Below are 15,911 nucleotides of genomic sequence, written 5' to 3'. Positions count from 1 at the left end.
TCTACTGTTCCTTGCTTTCTTCAGTCAGCAGTGTACCTTGGAGGTCATTACCCATAAAGAGAAATAGCACTGCCTCATTATTTTAATTGCTTATATTTAATTATATTTGTATTTAATGGCTATACGTAATATGTCTTTATAAAACTATACCATCATTTTCTTAATAGGTCCCCTGTAAATGGGCATGTGAGTTATTTCCAATCTTTTGCCATGAGAGATAATACTGTAACAAATAACCTTGCACCAATGTATTTTCACACATTAGGGTATAAACTTAAATTCCTAGAAATCATGTTGTTGAGGGGCCGGCTCTGTGGCCGAGTGGTTAAGTTTGCATGCTCCGCTGTGGCGGCCCAGGGTTCGGGTCCTGGGCGCGGACATGGCACCACTCATCAGGCCACGTTGAGGTGGCATCCCACATCCCACAACTAGAAGGACCTGTAACTAAGATATACAACTATATATGGGGAGGTTTGGGGAGATAAGGCAGAAAAAAAAAAAAAAAGAAGATTGGCAATGGTTGTTACCTCAGGTGCTGATCTTTAAAAAAGAAAACAAAAAAGAAATCACATGTTGAGTCAAAGGTTTGTGCATTTTACGTTGCTGCAGGTTTTGCCGCATTGGCATCCATAGAGTTTATTGATGGGAATGTAAACTCACACATGTGTGAAAGCATCTATTTCCCCACAGCCTCAGCAACACAGTCTGTTATTAAACTTTTTGTTCTTTGCCAGGATGATAAATAGAGATTGCCGTCACCTTGTAGATTTCTTTGCATTTTTCTTATTATAAATAAATTGAGCATCTTTTTCTTTCCTTTTTTTTCTTTTTTGAGGAAGATTAGTCCTGAGCTAACTACTGCCAATCCTCCTCTTTTTGCTGAGGAAGACTGGCCCTGAGCTAACATCCATGCCCATCTGCCTCCACTTTATGTATGAGACACCTACCACAGCATGGTTTTTTCCAAGCGGTGCCATGTCCGCACCCAGGATCCAAGCTGCTGAACGCCAGGCCAACAAGAAGCAGAATGTGCGAACTTAACTGTTGCGCCACTGGGCCGGCCCCTGAGCATCTTTTTATACGTTGAAGAGTCATTTGTATTTCCTTTCTGAGAAATTATCTATTCAGATCATTTGCCCATTTTTCTATTGAATTTTTTTTTAAAGATTTTATTTTTTCCTTTTTCTCCCCAAAGCCCCCCAGTACATAGTTGTATACTCTTCGTTGTGGGTCCCAGACTCGAAGAACGAAACACTGGGCCGCCTGCAGCGGATCGTGCAAACCCAACCACTCGGCCACGGGGCCAGCCCCTCTATTGAATTTTTGTTGTGGTTTTTATTGATTTGTAGGAGTCCTTTATACATTAAGGAAATTAGTCTTTTGCCTTTGATATGTATTGACAAATTTTCGTCTTGTTCATGGTATCTCTCTTCATGTGGACGTTTAAAAACATTTTTATGCATTCACCTTACTAATCTTTTTCTTATGGCCTCTGCGTTTTATATCTTATTTAGAAAGGCTTTCCCCATGAAGATATTTAAAAATAGAGTTCTCAGATTTTCTTCTAGAACTTTCATGGTTTTATTTTTTTGTGTTTAGCTCTTTGAGCCCTCTGAAATAATTCAGGGGCTGTGTGGATTTACCTTCCTGCCTGTCGTCTCATTCTCCTGCTGGGATGCCTTTGCAGCGTCTCTGCTCTGTCCAGCCCTGTTTTTGAGCTGTGTGGTCCCCTCTCATTGGCCACTCTAGTGGAAATAACATCCTCATTTGCTCCTTGGTTGCTGCCTTCCTCTCATTCCGTTATGAGTACAACTTTTAGGTAAACCCTAATCCCAGATGGAGAAGGAGAGTTTTAATCTTTATCTGAGGGTCTTAGTTGAGTTTGTAGCTCTTGGAACCCCCTTCCGCCCGAGCTTGCCTGTCCACATTGTCATCTCTCCCACCCCTCTGCCTGGGATCACCAGGTCACTCCCATGCTTTGTGCCCCACCACAGATTTCTTCTTTGACCTCCTTCACACCCTCCCACGCCCTGTTGTCTGACCCGCCCTGCCCTCTGTGCAGGCTGCTTAATTGGAGGAGGTGACTGAGCAAGAGGTGAACTATAAAGCCTTGAGATATTTGTAGGACTTTGTGCCAAGGAGGCTAGTGCTCCACCTTAACGAAGCCAGCTAAGATTTTGCCGGCTGTTAGTACTTCATTCATATTTCCTGTTATGATTTAATCCTTTGTCGTTTTCTGTCTTGTGATTCCAGAATCTGATTTTCAGTTTCTGCCAGAGCCAGTAGCAGGTGGGAAAGAAGGCTGTGCTCTTTGAAGAGTGAGTATGGATTTTTAACACTACAGATTACAAAAAAAGCAGCTCTTAATGGGGCTGGGGCTGCTCTGTAAGCGCGCCTGCACCCCTCTGCAGGCCAACCTGTGGTGGGTGTTTCCTCTGGTTCAGTAGATCTGGTGGGAGGGGGTAGGGCACCTGAAGGTTTTCAAAGCTCAGCTATGTATCCAAAAGCCTTCTACAAACAGTTTGCAAAGACTGTGCTGGGGCGGGGCTCTGAGTTTGAAGGGAGTCTGGAAGACCTGGGCCTATGGGGACCAGGATGCTTTTGTGGAGAGCGTGCTACTTGAATCAGCCCCAAAGGCAGAGGGGAGTTCATCAGGCAGCCAGGACATGAGAGTGCTCAAGGGGGCAAAGCAGGAGGCTGTGTGGGGCTTGCATGGAGACAGGAGTTGGTTATTTGGGTTGCAGGCAGAGATGTGGGAGTCCAGCCCAGGAAGCTGAGTTGGGATCACATGGAGTGGTCAGCGTTCCCATTAGACCAGAGCAGCCTAATTCCTGGTGTGAACTGAGAGGATTTCTCTGGCAGCTGGTGGTGGAAGGACTGAACAGGGTGTGAAAGACCGACCTTTACAGAAATGGGAGCAAGAAGAAATGAGGACCTGGACCCAGTGTGGTGGCTGAGGGAGCTGTGGTCTGACCCATACAAAGTCTCACACCTGGTGGGAATTTTTCTTCCCACCCAGCGTTCCTAGTATATATTGAACCAAACTGGCTTAATGGGCCTTCATGGGCATAAACCCCCTAAAGCTGTGCTGTCCAATATGGTGGCTCTCAAGCACTTAAAACGTGATGAGTATAACTAAAGAACTGAACTTTAAATTTTATTTAATTAATTTAAATTTAAATAGCCACCTACTAAATAGCACAGTTGGTCAAGACTTGGACTAGTTGGCTCCAGTTCTGGCACCTCTCTGCCACTGCGTAATAGGAGTGGTAGGGAAGTGGGAAGAGTGAAAGATGCATCAGAGTCTGGGAATCGAGACTGATGGGGATACTGTTGACAGAAATCAGCAAGTCAGGAGAAGGGAGAGATATGTGCCTGAGACATTGTAGGACTGTTGGGTCAGGGGCATGGTCAGGCAGACTTTTGGAAAAGTCTAGAAGGAGGTTCTGGCAAGGTTTGTGGATTTTCAAATTCCCTGTAGGATAGAGTGGTGGAGGATATAGGAATGGTGAGCTCTCCAAGAAAGACAGTGAGGAAAGCATCATGAGAGTTATCCATGGGAGAGAGTGAGGAGAACATCATGGGACTATCCAGGGGAGAGAAAGAGGAGAGCATCATGGCAATATCTAGGTAAGAGAGAGAGGAGAGCATTTCAGGATCCAGGCCAGGGGTGCTCATAGCCATGGCTTGTTTCAGCCGCAGGGCTGTCAGGGTTGCAAATTACGGAGGAGGAATGGGCTCAGCCAGGGTCAGGGGGCGACAATAAGGCCACGAGGGCAGAGGTGAGCACCTTGTGGTAGTCATCCTGGGGGCCATGCCATGCTTTCAGTTAAGTTTGCTTGGAAATCTCAGTGTGACTTTCCTCTGTGATGGAGAAGATATATATGACAAGGAGTTAGAACCTACCCATTTCTCGAATTATTCTGTCTCATCAATCCTGGGGCTTCCACACAAGAGAAGCTTCTCTTCTTTTTCAGCTATTGATCATTATTGATAGTTTTGAGGAATTGGTTTATCTTGAGAAGGACCTGGTTTCAGAACTCGGTGTTGGGTAGATGCAACAATATTTAATAGCTGGGATATTATACTCGGATTTCAAGAACTTAGTGTTTTCTTAGTGGAAAATATTGTGGAAAGAATTTTCATGTTGCAGAATTAAAGAAAAAATTATAAGCAGCACTGTGTCGTTTTAAAAACACCAGCAGGAATAAGGTAATAAGCTAATTGTTAACTTGTAATGTTAGCATGCTGCTTGCTCTTTAAGATCTAGAGAAGTGCAAAGAATGTCGATGGGGACACTGAACTCTGAGCTGTGTGCATAACTGATGCACAAGAAGTATCAGCTTACAGCAAGCACTGAGAGAAGGCAAAGGTAGCATGACCCGGAACACCTACAGGATTGGACTGAAATACAGATCATGCCACTTACTAGCCAGGTGACCTCAGGGGCATTTGTTAACTTCGTTAAGCTTTAGTTACTCCATCTTTAAAATGGAGAAATGTTTCCTACCTCATAATGTTGTAAGGGATAAAATGAGAAGATGTATATGAACCGCCTACATGGGGCCTTGCATACAATAGTTACTCGGTAGAGGGAAGCTGTCACTCTTATATCTTTGGCTGTGGTGTTGGTGGTCATGGTTATTATTATTGTTGCTATTGTTATAATAATCATTACTTTGAAGAGATCAGGACTTTGGTTTATCAGATTTGATGGAATATAGGTAGATGTCTAGGGAAAGGCAAGATTCTATGAAAGCATTTTACATTCTATTTATTCTTGGAATTTTGCTTTATGCCTTAAGATTAAGGTATTGGATCTCAGGATGCCCAATTTTCAAAATCAGTGAGAATGCTAAAAGACAATTATAACACAAAATATGCCCTACCTCTAACCTCACATTAAACTTGGGAACATGAGATGCAATGTTTATCTGGATCCACTGACATATCTTCTATCCAATTAATCTTTGTCGCTATGTTCAGAGATACAGGCCCCGAATGCACAGCTTGCATGTTAACAGGAGGAGGCTGGGTGGCAGGCTCCAGTCTGGGATGTGAGAGTGTGTTATCTTCCCTGGCGCCTTAAGGTCCAGCTCTCCTTCCGGACATCGCCTCGCTTCACGCTGTGCTGCAAGGCCACCGAAATCACTGTCTTTAACCCTGAGGTGCCTCACTTTATGCAACAGATACGTAAAAGGAGTGCATTTTCCTTTTTCAGTCTGTTCAGGCAGTGAGCATTATCAAGCACCAAATATTTGCCAGATACTGTTTTAGGTTTTAGGGAAATGTAGCAGGAAACAAGATTCTTGTGGGGGCAAGCCAGATCCTGCTCTTTAATTGCCCGACATAATTTCAGAAATGTTTTACGTCACCGGAGTAGGAAAAGACAGAAGAGATGATTTGGATGAATGTTCACAGTAACAGATGAGGAAACCGAGGTCTTGCGGCTAGTGTGTGGGAGAGGCTGGTAGGACAGAGGCACCTGGAACCCCCCACCCCCAGCCCGGTCGCATGAAGCTGCCCCAGTGGCAGCCATTCATGTGTCACCATCACGATTTTCACCAGATGCATGTATCGCCTACTTAGCATTTTTCTTTAAATTAACTCCTCCTTTTAACTTAATTTTAAAAATTAGTTTGTATCACTACCATAAGTTGAAAGTATCCATAAAAAATCAACACAAAGAAACAGTATTTTTAAGTAGCTAGATACTGTTGCCTGCAGGGGGTTTAAGGGTTAGAGAACTATTTAATACACCAGACTGAGCCTCTCTTTGACCTGAGCGGGACTGAAAAGAACTGAAAAAATGGCTTTCTCAGTATGTGGGTCAGTGTTACCTAAGGCTGCGTGGCCCTGAAGGGTTGTTTAGTACTCTCCCGCTCTCTAAAGCCATCTTGCAAACATCAGATCTATGGCTCCTTGCTTTGGGAAACTCCATGAACTACCCCTTAGTTGATTTTCATTCATTGGTGGTTCCAGGTTCACAAGGCTTTAGTTTTTCTGTCTCCAGCCTCCCCCTTGGGTACAAAAGTATCCTATAAACAAACGTCAGCAGGGTGGAAGATCTGCCTTTCTAAAGGAAAGCTGGGGCAAGTCTTTTGTAAAAGGATGGATGTTGCAGAGATAGAAATGATTGCCTGCTCTTTGTTTGGATAGATAACTCAGAAAGCATTAGTTTCTTCACTCGGGGCCTGTCTATATTTAATCTCATTAGGGAAAATGTGCAGAGTGCTCTGTAATAAGTCCACACCTTGCTAAATTGGCTCTACAAAAGCTCCTTATTGAAGACTTTATCCTGTCATTAAATGGAAGATGGAGCCAGATAAAACCTTCCCCCAAACTGACTGTGACATTGTAGCAGGCTTTGACAAAGCCGTGAAGTTTCTTTTTGATGACCATGCCTTCAGGTTGGGGCTACCATCGCCAGTGTCAGAGTCTGTGATAAATTTGGCTTTGGGCATAAAATGTTCTAATTTCTAGTCCAAAGGAACATCATGCAATTAACTTCCTGCAGTTTGGGAATGGGAATTCATGGTGGCCCTCAGCAGTTTTTGAGGATTTTGTGTGACGTGGAAAAGTCCCCTTGAAGCTGACCGTTCCCATCTCCATCAACTCTTTTGTGACCTCTGATGTTCAGATTTGTAAAATTCCCTTCCCTCTACAATTAATTTGCTTATCCCCTGACAGTGAGGCCTTTTGGCATCATAACTTGTACCCGGTGTTAAATAGGTGCGTCCTCCGGGGAGTTTTGTAGTGCCTGAAAGAGGAAAAAGTCAGTCTCTTACAGCATCATTGGGATTGGTTGTCCCTGAAACACAGGATGAAGCCCATTTTGTAACTTTGCTTTTCATTAATTCATTTACGCCTTATTTGTGTCCTGTGCTATTACAGGCACTGAGAGAGAACATACATGATTGTCCCTGCCATCAAGGAGCTCTGGTTCTAGAAGGAAAAACAGGCCAGTGACTTAAGCGTGCTGGAAAAAGTGTTTACAGTGACTGAGAAACTGAGAGGACAGCTGGATCAGAAACACAGACCGTGCTTCTGCCCTGAGAAGGCGGCAGCTTTCATTCCTGTAGACTCAGGACTGTACCTAGAGAGAGAGAGTGTCTGTAACTGAAAAGAACCGTCGAGATGCATCTCTCTCCCCGGCTAGGCTCATTTCACCAAACCTCTTCGAGGGACGAAACATCCAAATGGAGATGTCACATCTTTATGGAGAAATTAGGGGTGATGAGTGTGGTTATTTAACAGCAAAGAGGTTACAAGGATTAAAAAAAGACCATTTGAAAAAAATTAGACAAAGTGGAGCTGGGTGCAAAGGGAGTGAGTCCAAGTCACCAGCCTGTTTTGTAATTGTGATTCTCCCAGTTGAGTGGCCTTGGGCAAGTTACTTAACCTTTCTGGTCCTCAGTTTCCTCAGCCTATAAATAGGAGATTAAAACAGCTACCTTGCCTGTTTGATGGGATTGGTGTGCTGTATCAAGGGTTTGCAAATTACAGCCTGCAGGCCAAATTTGGCCTGCAACCTATTGTTTGAAATAAAGTTTATTGGTCTGCAGTCACATCCATTTATTACATGTGTATGGTTGCTTTCTCACTGCAGTGGCAGATTGAGTAGTTGCCACATAGACTGTGTGGCCCACAAGGCTAAAATATTTATCATCTGACCCCTTACAGAAAAAGTTTGCTGACCCCTGTGCTCACTGGTTGTGAGGTCATACTGTGCCATCATGAATTCATTATGAAATTGAAACACATATCGGTTGACAGAGGTATGTGAGCGAGGTCTCTCCATTTCACCGGAAATACAAGGAAGGCCACGACTTGCTAGGTGTTAATACTTTTTCTTGAAGAAGTCTGTTTTATGTTTGGTGAAATGCATACTTAACACAGGTGGCTGAGAATCCTCAGCTGGCCCAGAGGCACCCCTGACTTACAGATCATCGCAGGCATTGTCTTCTCTGTTGGAGAGGAGGATGGGACTTGAAATATCTTTCGTTCCATGAAAAAATGAACCATGTTGTGAGCTCATGAGACAGGACTGGGTGGGGGCTTCTAATTCCGCCCTGATTTCCTGAGTGCCTAGAAGTGGCTCAGGCCCTAGTGTAGGTGCTAAGGATCCAGTCCCTGCCCTCCTGGGGCTCGCATTCTAGCCTTCAGGTGTGTCCGTCAAGTCTTCAAGGAGACATCAGAAAATCCACTGAAAATTTCTGCTGTTTTGATTTGTTCCCTCCTAACTTTTTATTGTATGTTATTTATTTTTGAATAGGCCATACATATACATAATGAATAACTAAAAGATTTTAAAAGGTAGACCATGAAAAACAAGTCTCCCTTCTACCCCTGACATCCAACTACCTAGTTCCCCACCTTAGATGCTGCCACTCTTACTGGCATCTTGCACATCCTTCTAGTGATGTCTGGATGTGTATAAGCATTCATGTGTACTTGTAGATTTGTTTCATTTCTTTCTGTCTTTAAGGTTATCTGTCCTCCCTAATTTTCAATTTTTAAAAATTGCAAACCTATAGAAAAGTCGAAGGTTATCATGTAACCTTCACCTGAGTTTACCAATGGTTAATGTTTTACCGTATTTGCTCTATTTCTCTCTCCTCTCCCCCCACCAACACACACACCCACACATGCCCACACACACGTATTTTTTCTCCTCTCAACTTTTAAAGTGAGTGGCAGATATCACTATACTTCACCCCTCAATACTTCAGCAGACATCTCTGAAGAACAAGGACATTCTGCATAGTAAGCACAGTTTCATCATCACGGTGGAGAACTATCTCTCATATAATAATATTATCTAATATCCAGTCCTTACTCTGATTTCCCCAGTTGTCCTAACAATTTCCTTTGTAGCTTAAAAAAAAAAAAAAAGAAATCCGGGATCCTCTCAAGGATTCCTCATTACATTAGTTGTCATGCCTATTTAGATTTTTTAAAGCACTTGCTTGCTTTTGTTTCCTCCTGATCTTCACTCTCATTCTGGGTCCTTCACTTCTGTTTCCCTTTGCTTCTTCACCTTTTCTTGTGAGACAGAGTTTCCACACTGTCGCTCCCTTCAGCCCCTGCAGGTGTCAGCCAGCCCTAAAGAGCAGGATGGATCTTGACGTGGTTAATATGTTTGTGATCGCGGGCGGGACCTTGGCCATCCCAATCCTGGCGTTTGTAGCCTCGTTTCTCCTGTGGCCTTCAGCACTGATCAGAATCTACTATTGGTAAGTTAATTTTATAATGGAAATTTTCAAGAGTATCATAATAGTCATCTTCTCTGCTTGTCCTTTTGGTTGTCATTCAACTCTTTATGATAAAATATTTCAAACATCCAGGAAGGTAGAAAGACATCCTTTGTTGAATTTTGGGAGTGTTCCTGAAGAATTTTTGGTGGTAGCTTCTCACCAGGTAAATTCTTTCAGGATTCTTTGCCCAGGAGGCCACCCTCACCCCCAAAGTCAGTGATTCTGTTTTTAAGCAAGTGTGGTGTACGTTCATGGAAATTCCTTTGGTATTTTCTTGGTCGTTGGATTGGGATCTGGTGATGTCCTGGCAGATGCAGTGATGTGCACTGAAAGATGAATTGGAAAGAACAGGACCATGGAGATGGCATGGGTAGGACAGAAGGGTTTTAGGTTTGTCCTGAAAGTGTTCATTAGTAAAGTGACAGAGAGGGAAAAAGTTTCCAAAACTCTTGTCATTCTTGTACCATCTTTATGATTCTTGTTCTATCTGCCTACCACCTCTTCTTTTTTATTTTCTTTAGAGTAAGTCACTTTTTTTTTTTTTACCTTAAATCACTTTATTTCAGGAGTGATATAAGTGTCATTACCCTAAGTGGAAAGCTTGCCATACTTGCCATAAATAGTAAATTAATATGAAAAAGTAAAAATAAACACAATGACATTAAACAATGTCCTTAAATTCTAGCCTGCCAAAGACTCCGTCTCCTTTCTCTTTATTACACAGTCTAGCAGAGGTTTGAAAGATGTAGCAGCTCCAAACAGAGCCGTTCTCCTTGATGGAATCAGAAGGTTAACAGTTGGAAAGAGAGTAGCTTTCTCCTGATAGGCTTCAGTGACTTTTCATGCCACAGTCCATTTACCGAATAAAATCGCCCCTCACACCCCATGATATGCATCCCACAGTGAAGGAAATACCAAAATAGACCGTCCCTCTATGTGCCGTAAGGAAGCATATTGAGATTTAACTGGGACTTCTGGAAGTCAGAACTACCTTCTGTGCACAGAGAGAAGAATACAGGGAGGTTGCAATGGTGCCCTTATCTGCCCTCCTTTCTGGCTCCCTTTTGTTTCACTGGAGTGTGGAATTTTCCGCCTGCCAGCTAGGCTCTTATCCTTGAAAAGAAGCTAATTGAACAGAAGAAAGCTTTTCATCTTCCACTCTCTTGATCTCTCTTAGCGGGGTGGTGACCCCTTCACGGGATCACCCAAGACCGACTTCTGCATTGATGAAGCTGAGACTCGGGGCTGCTTAACTGCCATTGCCCTTGCAGTGCTGGCGGCAGGAATACTTTGGGGCCAAGGCCTCTGTATGGCCCCTGACACGGAGAGGCTGGAGTTGTGTGCCCCTGGTGGCTCTGCAGAGACACCATGGATCTCTACACACAAATGCCATTGTTCTTAAACATATAAAACTGAAGCACAGAACGCAGTTCACTGATGTGGTCTGTAACCATGGATATGGCTGCATACAGAGGTGTGATTATATAAAGGCTAATTCCACCCACCACATGCAGAAACCAGCCTCCAAGCTGCATAGTCCCCCTAACCCCAAGCTCCTTGGGTCTTCAAGGAGAAGGCTTTCACCGTCAGAGTGTCAGAATAATTGTGACATTTGATCTTTAAAGAGAAAAATAACTTCATAGCAAATAATTCACTTTTTTATTGAGTTAAAATTCACATAACGTAAAATTCACCATTTTAAAGTATACAGTTCAGTAGTTTTAATATGTTCGTGGTGTTGTGCAACTGTTACCATTATCTAATTCCAGAACATTTCCGTCTCCCCAAAAGGAACCCCCATACCTGTGATCACTCCCTCCCAGTTCCCCCTTTCTTCATCCCATGGCAACTAGTAACTACATTCTGTCTCTTTGGATTTGCTTGTTTTGGACATTTCCTATAAATGACATGATATAATTTTTGGCCTTTTATGTCCGGCTTCCATCATTTAGCATGCTTTCGCGGTTCATCCATGTTGTAGCATATGTCAGCACTTCCCCCTCTGTTATGGCTGGATAATAGTGCATTGCATGGTTTTACCACAGTTTATTTATCTACATGAACATTTGTATTCTTTCCACTTCTTGGCTGTTATGAATCATGCCACATGACAAATAATTCACTTTTACTGACAGATAATACTGCCAAAACCCAGAAAGCCCCCAGAGGGCGGAGCATTCAGTCTCTTGTTAATTGAGAGCACAGATGCATGTGATCTTAAAGCCTGCCCGTGCCTGTTGTCACGCAGCTCAGAGCCGTGGCTGGATGACAAACACAATGCTCTTTATTTTCTGAACTTGGGCACACAGGCCAAGAAGAAACTCAATTGGTTGGGGAGGATGAAAATCCTAGAAAATCTTCCAGTTCGTGCCAGGAGGTGTTGTGACATGGGGGATTGTGATTGTGGTTAACAGACCCGTGATGCCATTGCAGAGAGCTGTCGGAAATCCTGTAAGTGGCTCCTCCTACCTCACTGAAATACACAACCTGTTTCCTTCTAATTGCCTCACTACAAGTGACATTTACACAGTGGTTGTCATAAGATGAGCAGCTTTACCTTATATCACTTACGTCCCTTAACCACAGCTACTTCTCCAAAGGCGTAGATTTGCTCAGCTGCCCATAATGACCACCAGCAGGTTCACCTTGCACACCTGGGTTGGTCAGGTTAATTTTCAGGATTACTACGTGAACAGGAATAGCAGGCAGTAGGGGTGGCTGGGTCCCCAGCACCCCAGGCTGCCCTGCCCTATGAGCATAAGGGTGTGGTGAAATCATCACGTCAGGCTGCTCCTGGCCTTCCCTCTGGGATCTTCTGAGTTCCTTAGAGAACAGGAGCACTTGTCCCCAGTGGGCCACAGCCAGTCCTCAGAGCAGCTCTGTGGAGGTTTAAGTGTCCTTGGTGCATGGTCAGCCCACTTCTGAAGCGGATGTGGACTATGGTTGCTCCTGTGGGAGATGCCAAATGCTTTGCTGTGAGTCAACAGAGGGCCACAACTGGAAGTGCCATGGCCACTGTGGATGACATCAGGGCCATATGTGATGTAATTGTGTGAAGTATCAAGACTGTTCACGGGATGAAAAAGACTGAGATTTTTAAAGACTTTTGTTTTTCCGAAGAAACTCAGTTGTGAAATCAAGATAAGGAATCATAAATATAAGAGAGAAAAAGGGATAAGATTTGGAAAAGAAGAAATAAAACTGACGTTGTTTGCAGGTGACATGATTTATGTACAAAGTCCAAAAGAATCTATAGATGATTTGTTAGAATTAGTAAGTGAATTTGGCAAGATTGCTAAATACAAGACAACCAAACAAAAATTATATTCTCATATAACAGCAACAAACAAATAGAAAATGAAAAAATAATTTAATGATACCATTTACTGTAGTATCAACAAATAAAAAATACCTAAGAATAAATCTAAAGAACAATGCGGAAGACCTCTACATGGAAAACTACAAAGTGTTAGTGAGAGAAATTTTGAAAGACAAATTAATGGAGGGATAGATAATGTTTGTGAGTTGAAAGCCTTTCTATCAGAGGGATGTCAGGTTTCCCTTCAATGGTCTGTAGATTCAGTGTATACCTATTTAAAATCCCAGCAGATTTTTTGATGGAATTTAATAAACTGATTCCTAAATTTATAAGGAAAAGCAAAGAGGCAATTAAGCAAGACAATCTTGAAGAACAGTACTAGATGATTTATATTACCAGCTATCAAGGCTAATTATTGAGCAACAGTAAATTAAGACAGTGTGACATTGGCCCAAAGAAGGATAAATAGACCAATGGGACAGGAGAGTCCAGTAACAGATGTCTATAGATAGAGTCTCTTGATTTATGACTAAGGTTGCACTGCTCTGCAGTGAGGAAAGGGGGCTGGGTGCATCTGGAAACAAGTTAGTCTGCCCTTTGGTAGGCAGAATTACTAAAACAGCACCACAAAGATTTGTCTCTCTAATCGCCATAACCTGTGAATATGATGAAATATCACTTTCGTGGTTGCATTATGTTATGTTATATACAGTTGACCTGAAGACAGAAGTTACCCCTGTAGTCCTGATGTGATCACATTCACCCTTCAAAGAGAGAGATTTGAAACACGAGAAGGTCTCAGTGCTGTTGCTGGTTTGAAGCTGGAGATGACCGCGAGAAGGAATACCTGTGGGTCCTAGGAGCAGGGAGCGCCTGGCTGACAACCAACAAGGAAGCAGAGACCTCAGTCCGAAACCACAAGGAATTGAATTCTGCTATCATTTTCCATGAGCTTAGGAGCAGATTCTGTCCAAGAACTTCTAAGATAAGAGCCAGCTGATGCCTTGATTTGGGTCTTGTGATACCCTGAGGAGAGAACCTGCCAGAGCTCCTTCTGACCTGCAGAACTGCGAGCTAGTAAATGGGTGTTTTAAGTTGCTAAGCTTGTGGTGGTTTGCGGTGCAATAGTAGAAAAGAATACAGCCCCGTCTGCAACCTCATTCCACACACACGAATCAAATCCAGGTGGACTGTAGATCTAAATGTGGAAGGTGAAATGATAAAGCTTTGAGAAGAGAACAGAAGAATTTCATGATAGAGGTTAACCAAATGCCAATTAAACATATGAAATGGTGCTCAACTTCACTGCCCATGAGGGAAATTCAAATTAAAACCATGATAAGATGCCATTACACACACACCAGAATGGCTGAAATGAAAAGGGCTGACTGGGGCTGGCCCCGTGGCCGAGTGGTTAAGTTTGCGCGCTCCGCTGCAGGCGGCCCAGTGTTTCGTTGGTTCGAATCCTGGGCGCGGACATGGCACTGCTCATCAAACCATGCTGAGGCAACGTCCCATGTGCCACAACTAGAAGGACCCACAATGAAGAATATACAACTATGTACCGGGGGGCTTTGGGGAGAAAAAGGAAAAAATAAAATCTTTAAAAAAAAAAAAAAAGAAAAGGGCTGACCGACAATTCCAAGTCTTGGTGAGGATGTTGTATTAGTTTCCTAGGGCTGCTGTAACAAATTACCACAAACTGGGTGACTTAAAACAACAGAAATTTATTCTAGAAATCCTAAATCAAGGCATCGACAAGGTTAGTTCCTTCTGGAGGCTCAGAGGGAGAGGGTGTTCAATGCCTCTTCCCTAGCTTCTGGTGATTGCCACAGTCCTTGGCATTCCTTGACTTTAGATGTGTCACTCCAATCTCTGCCTCTGTCTTCACATGGCGATCTTCCTTGTGTGTCCTATTTTCCCTTTTATAAGGGCACAAGTCATATTGGACTTAGGGCCAATCCTAGTCCAGTATGACCTCAACTTAACTTTGATTATATCTGCAATGACCCTATTTCCAGATAAGGTCACATTCATGGGTTCTAGGTGGACGTGAATTTTGGGGGAATACTATTCAACCTGGTATGGGTGTGGAGCAACTAGAATCTGGTATATTGTTGATGAGAGTGTAAACTGGCTCATCTACTGGAAAAGCATTTGACAATATGACCCACTAATTTCACCCAACAGAAATGTGTATATATGTTGATCAAAAGACATATGCAACAATGTTCCATAGCAGCTTCATTCATAATACCTCCAAACTGGAAGCAACCAATGTCCATTAATACTGTAATAGAGAAATAAATTGAAGTATAGTCATGCAATTATTCATACAGTGGAATGCTATACAGCCACAAAAAGAAAAGAAATAGTGCTGTATTCTACAACATGAATGATCCTCACAAACATAATATTGAGTTAAAGGAGTCAGATATAAACAAATACTTATTGTTGATAAAGTTCTAAAACAGGTAAAACTTCTGGAGAGATGAAAGTGAGGTAGTGGTTACCTTTGGGGGAAGTAGTGGGGAGAGACATGAGGTGGGCATCTGGGGTGCAGGTCATATGCTAGATCCTGATCTGGGTGGCAGACACTTGGGTTCATTCACTTTGTGCAAATTCATCAGGTTGTTCACTTATAATTTGTGCACTTTTCTATATGACTTATACTTCAGTGAAAAGTTTCTGTAAAAAGTAACAATAAAGGATGTGGAGAAATTAGTCCTTTCATATACTCTTAGTGGGAATGTAAAGTGGTGCAGCCACTTTGGAAAACAGTCTGACAGTTCCTCAAAAGGTGAGAAAAAGAGCTAGTATATGACCCAGCAATTCTACTCCTAGGTTTTTACCCAAAAGAACTGAAAACATGTCCACACAAAAACTCATATGTGAATGTTCATAGTGGCATTAATTGGAACAGCTGAAAAGTAGAAACAACCCAAATTTCCATCAGCTAATGAATGGATAAACATGTGGGATGACCATACAATGGAATATTATTTAGCCTTAAAAAGGAATGAAGTGCTGATACATTCTATAACATGGATGAACTTGAAAACTTTATGCTAAGTGAAGTAAGCCAGACACAAAAGGACAAATATTGTGTGATTCTACTTATGTGGGGTACCTAGACCAGGAAAACTCATAGAAACAGAAAGTAGAATAGAGATTATCAGGGGCTAAGAGAAGGGGAGGAATGCGAAGTTATTGTTTAATGGGTACAGAATTTCTATTTGGGGTGATGGAAAGTTCCAGAAATGGATAGTGGTAATGGTTGATGTACAACGTTATGAATGTACTTAATTCCACTGAATCGTGCACTTAAAATGGTT

At 42.7% G+C, this 15,911-nt stretch overlaps 1 protein-coding gene across 4 annotated transcripts in view; it reads left to right on the top strand.

Moving 5' to 3' along the window:
- Positions 1 to 15,911, top strand: part of ABHD6 (abhydrolase domain containing 6, acylglycerol lipase) — a 42,869-nt gene that overhangs the window by 6,793 nt on the left and 20,165 nt on the right. Inside the window, exons 2-4 of one of the 4 annotated variants that reach the window (XM_046661648.1) lie at positions 2,254 to 2,318; positions 7,684 to 7,778; positions 9,084 to 9,236. In XM_046661648.1, the coding sequence (XP_046517604.1) occupies positions 9,118 to 9,236 (119 nt within the window). In that variant the 5' untranslated portion in view covers positions 2,254 to 2,318; positions 7,684 to 7,778; positions 9,084 to 9,117. The remainder of the gene's footprint in view (positions 1 to 2,253; positions 2,319 to 7,683; positions 7,779 to 9,083; positions 9,237 to 15,911) is intronic. The other 3 variants (XM_046661640.1, XM_046661665.1, XM_046661657.1) reach the window with 3 other exon arrangements.

This window comes from Equus quagga, chromosome 1 (genome assembly GCF_021613505.1).
Source record: "Equus quagga isolate Etosha38 chromosome 1, UCLA_HA_Equagga_1.0, whole genome shotgun sequence".
NCBI lineage: Eukaryota > Metazoa > Chordata > Mammalia > Perissodactyla > Equidae > Equus > Equus quagga.
The sequence above is the reverse complement of the archived record's forward strand: the minus strand, read 5'-3'. Positions and strand labels throughout refer to the sequence as shown.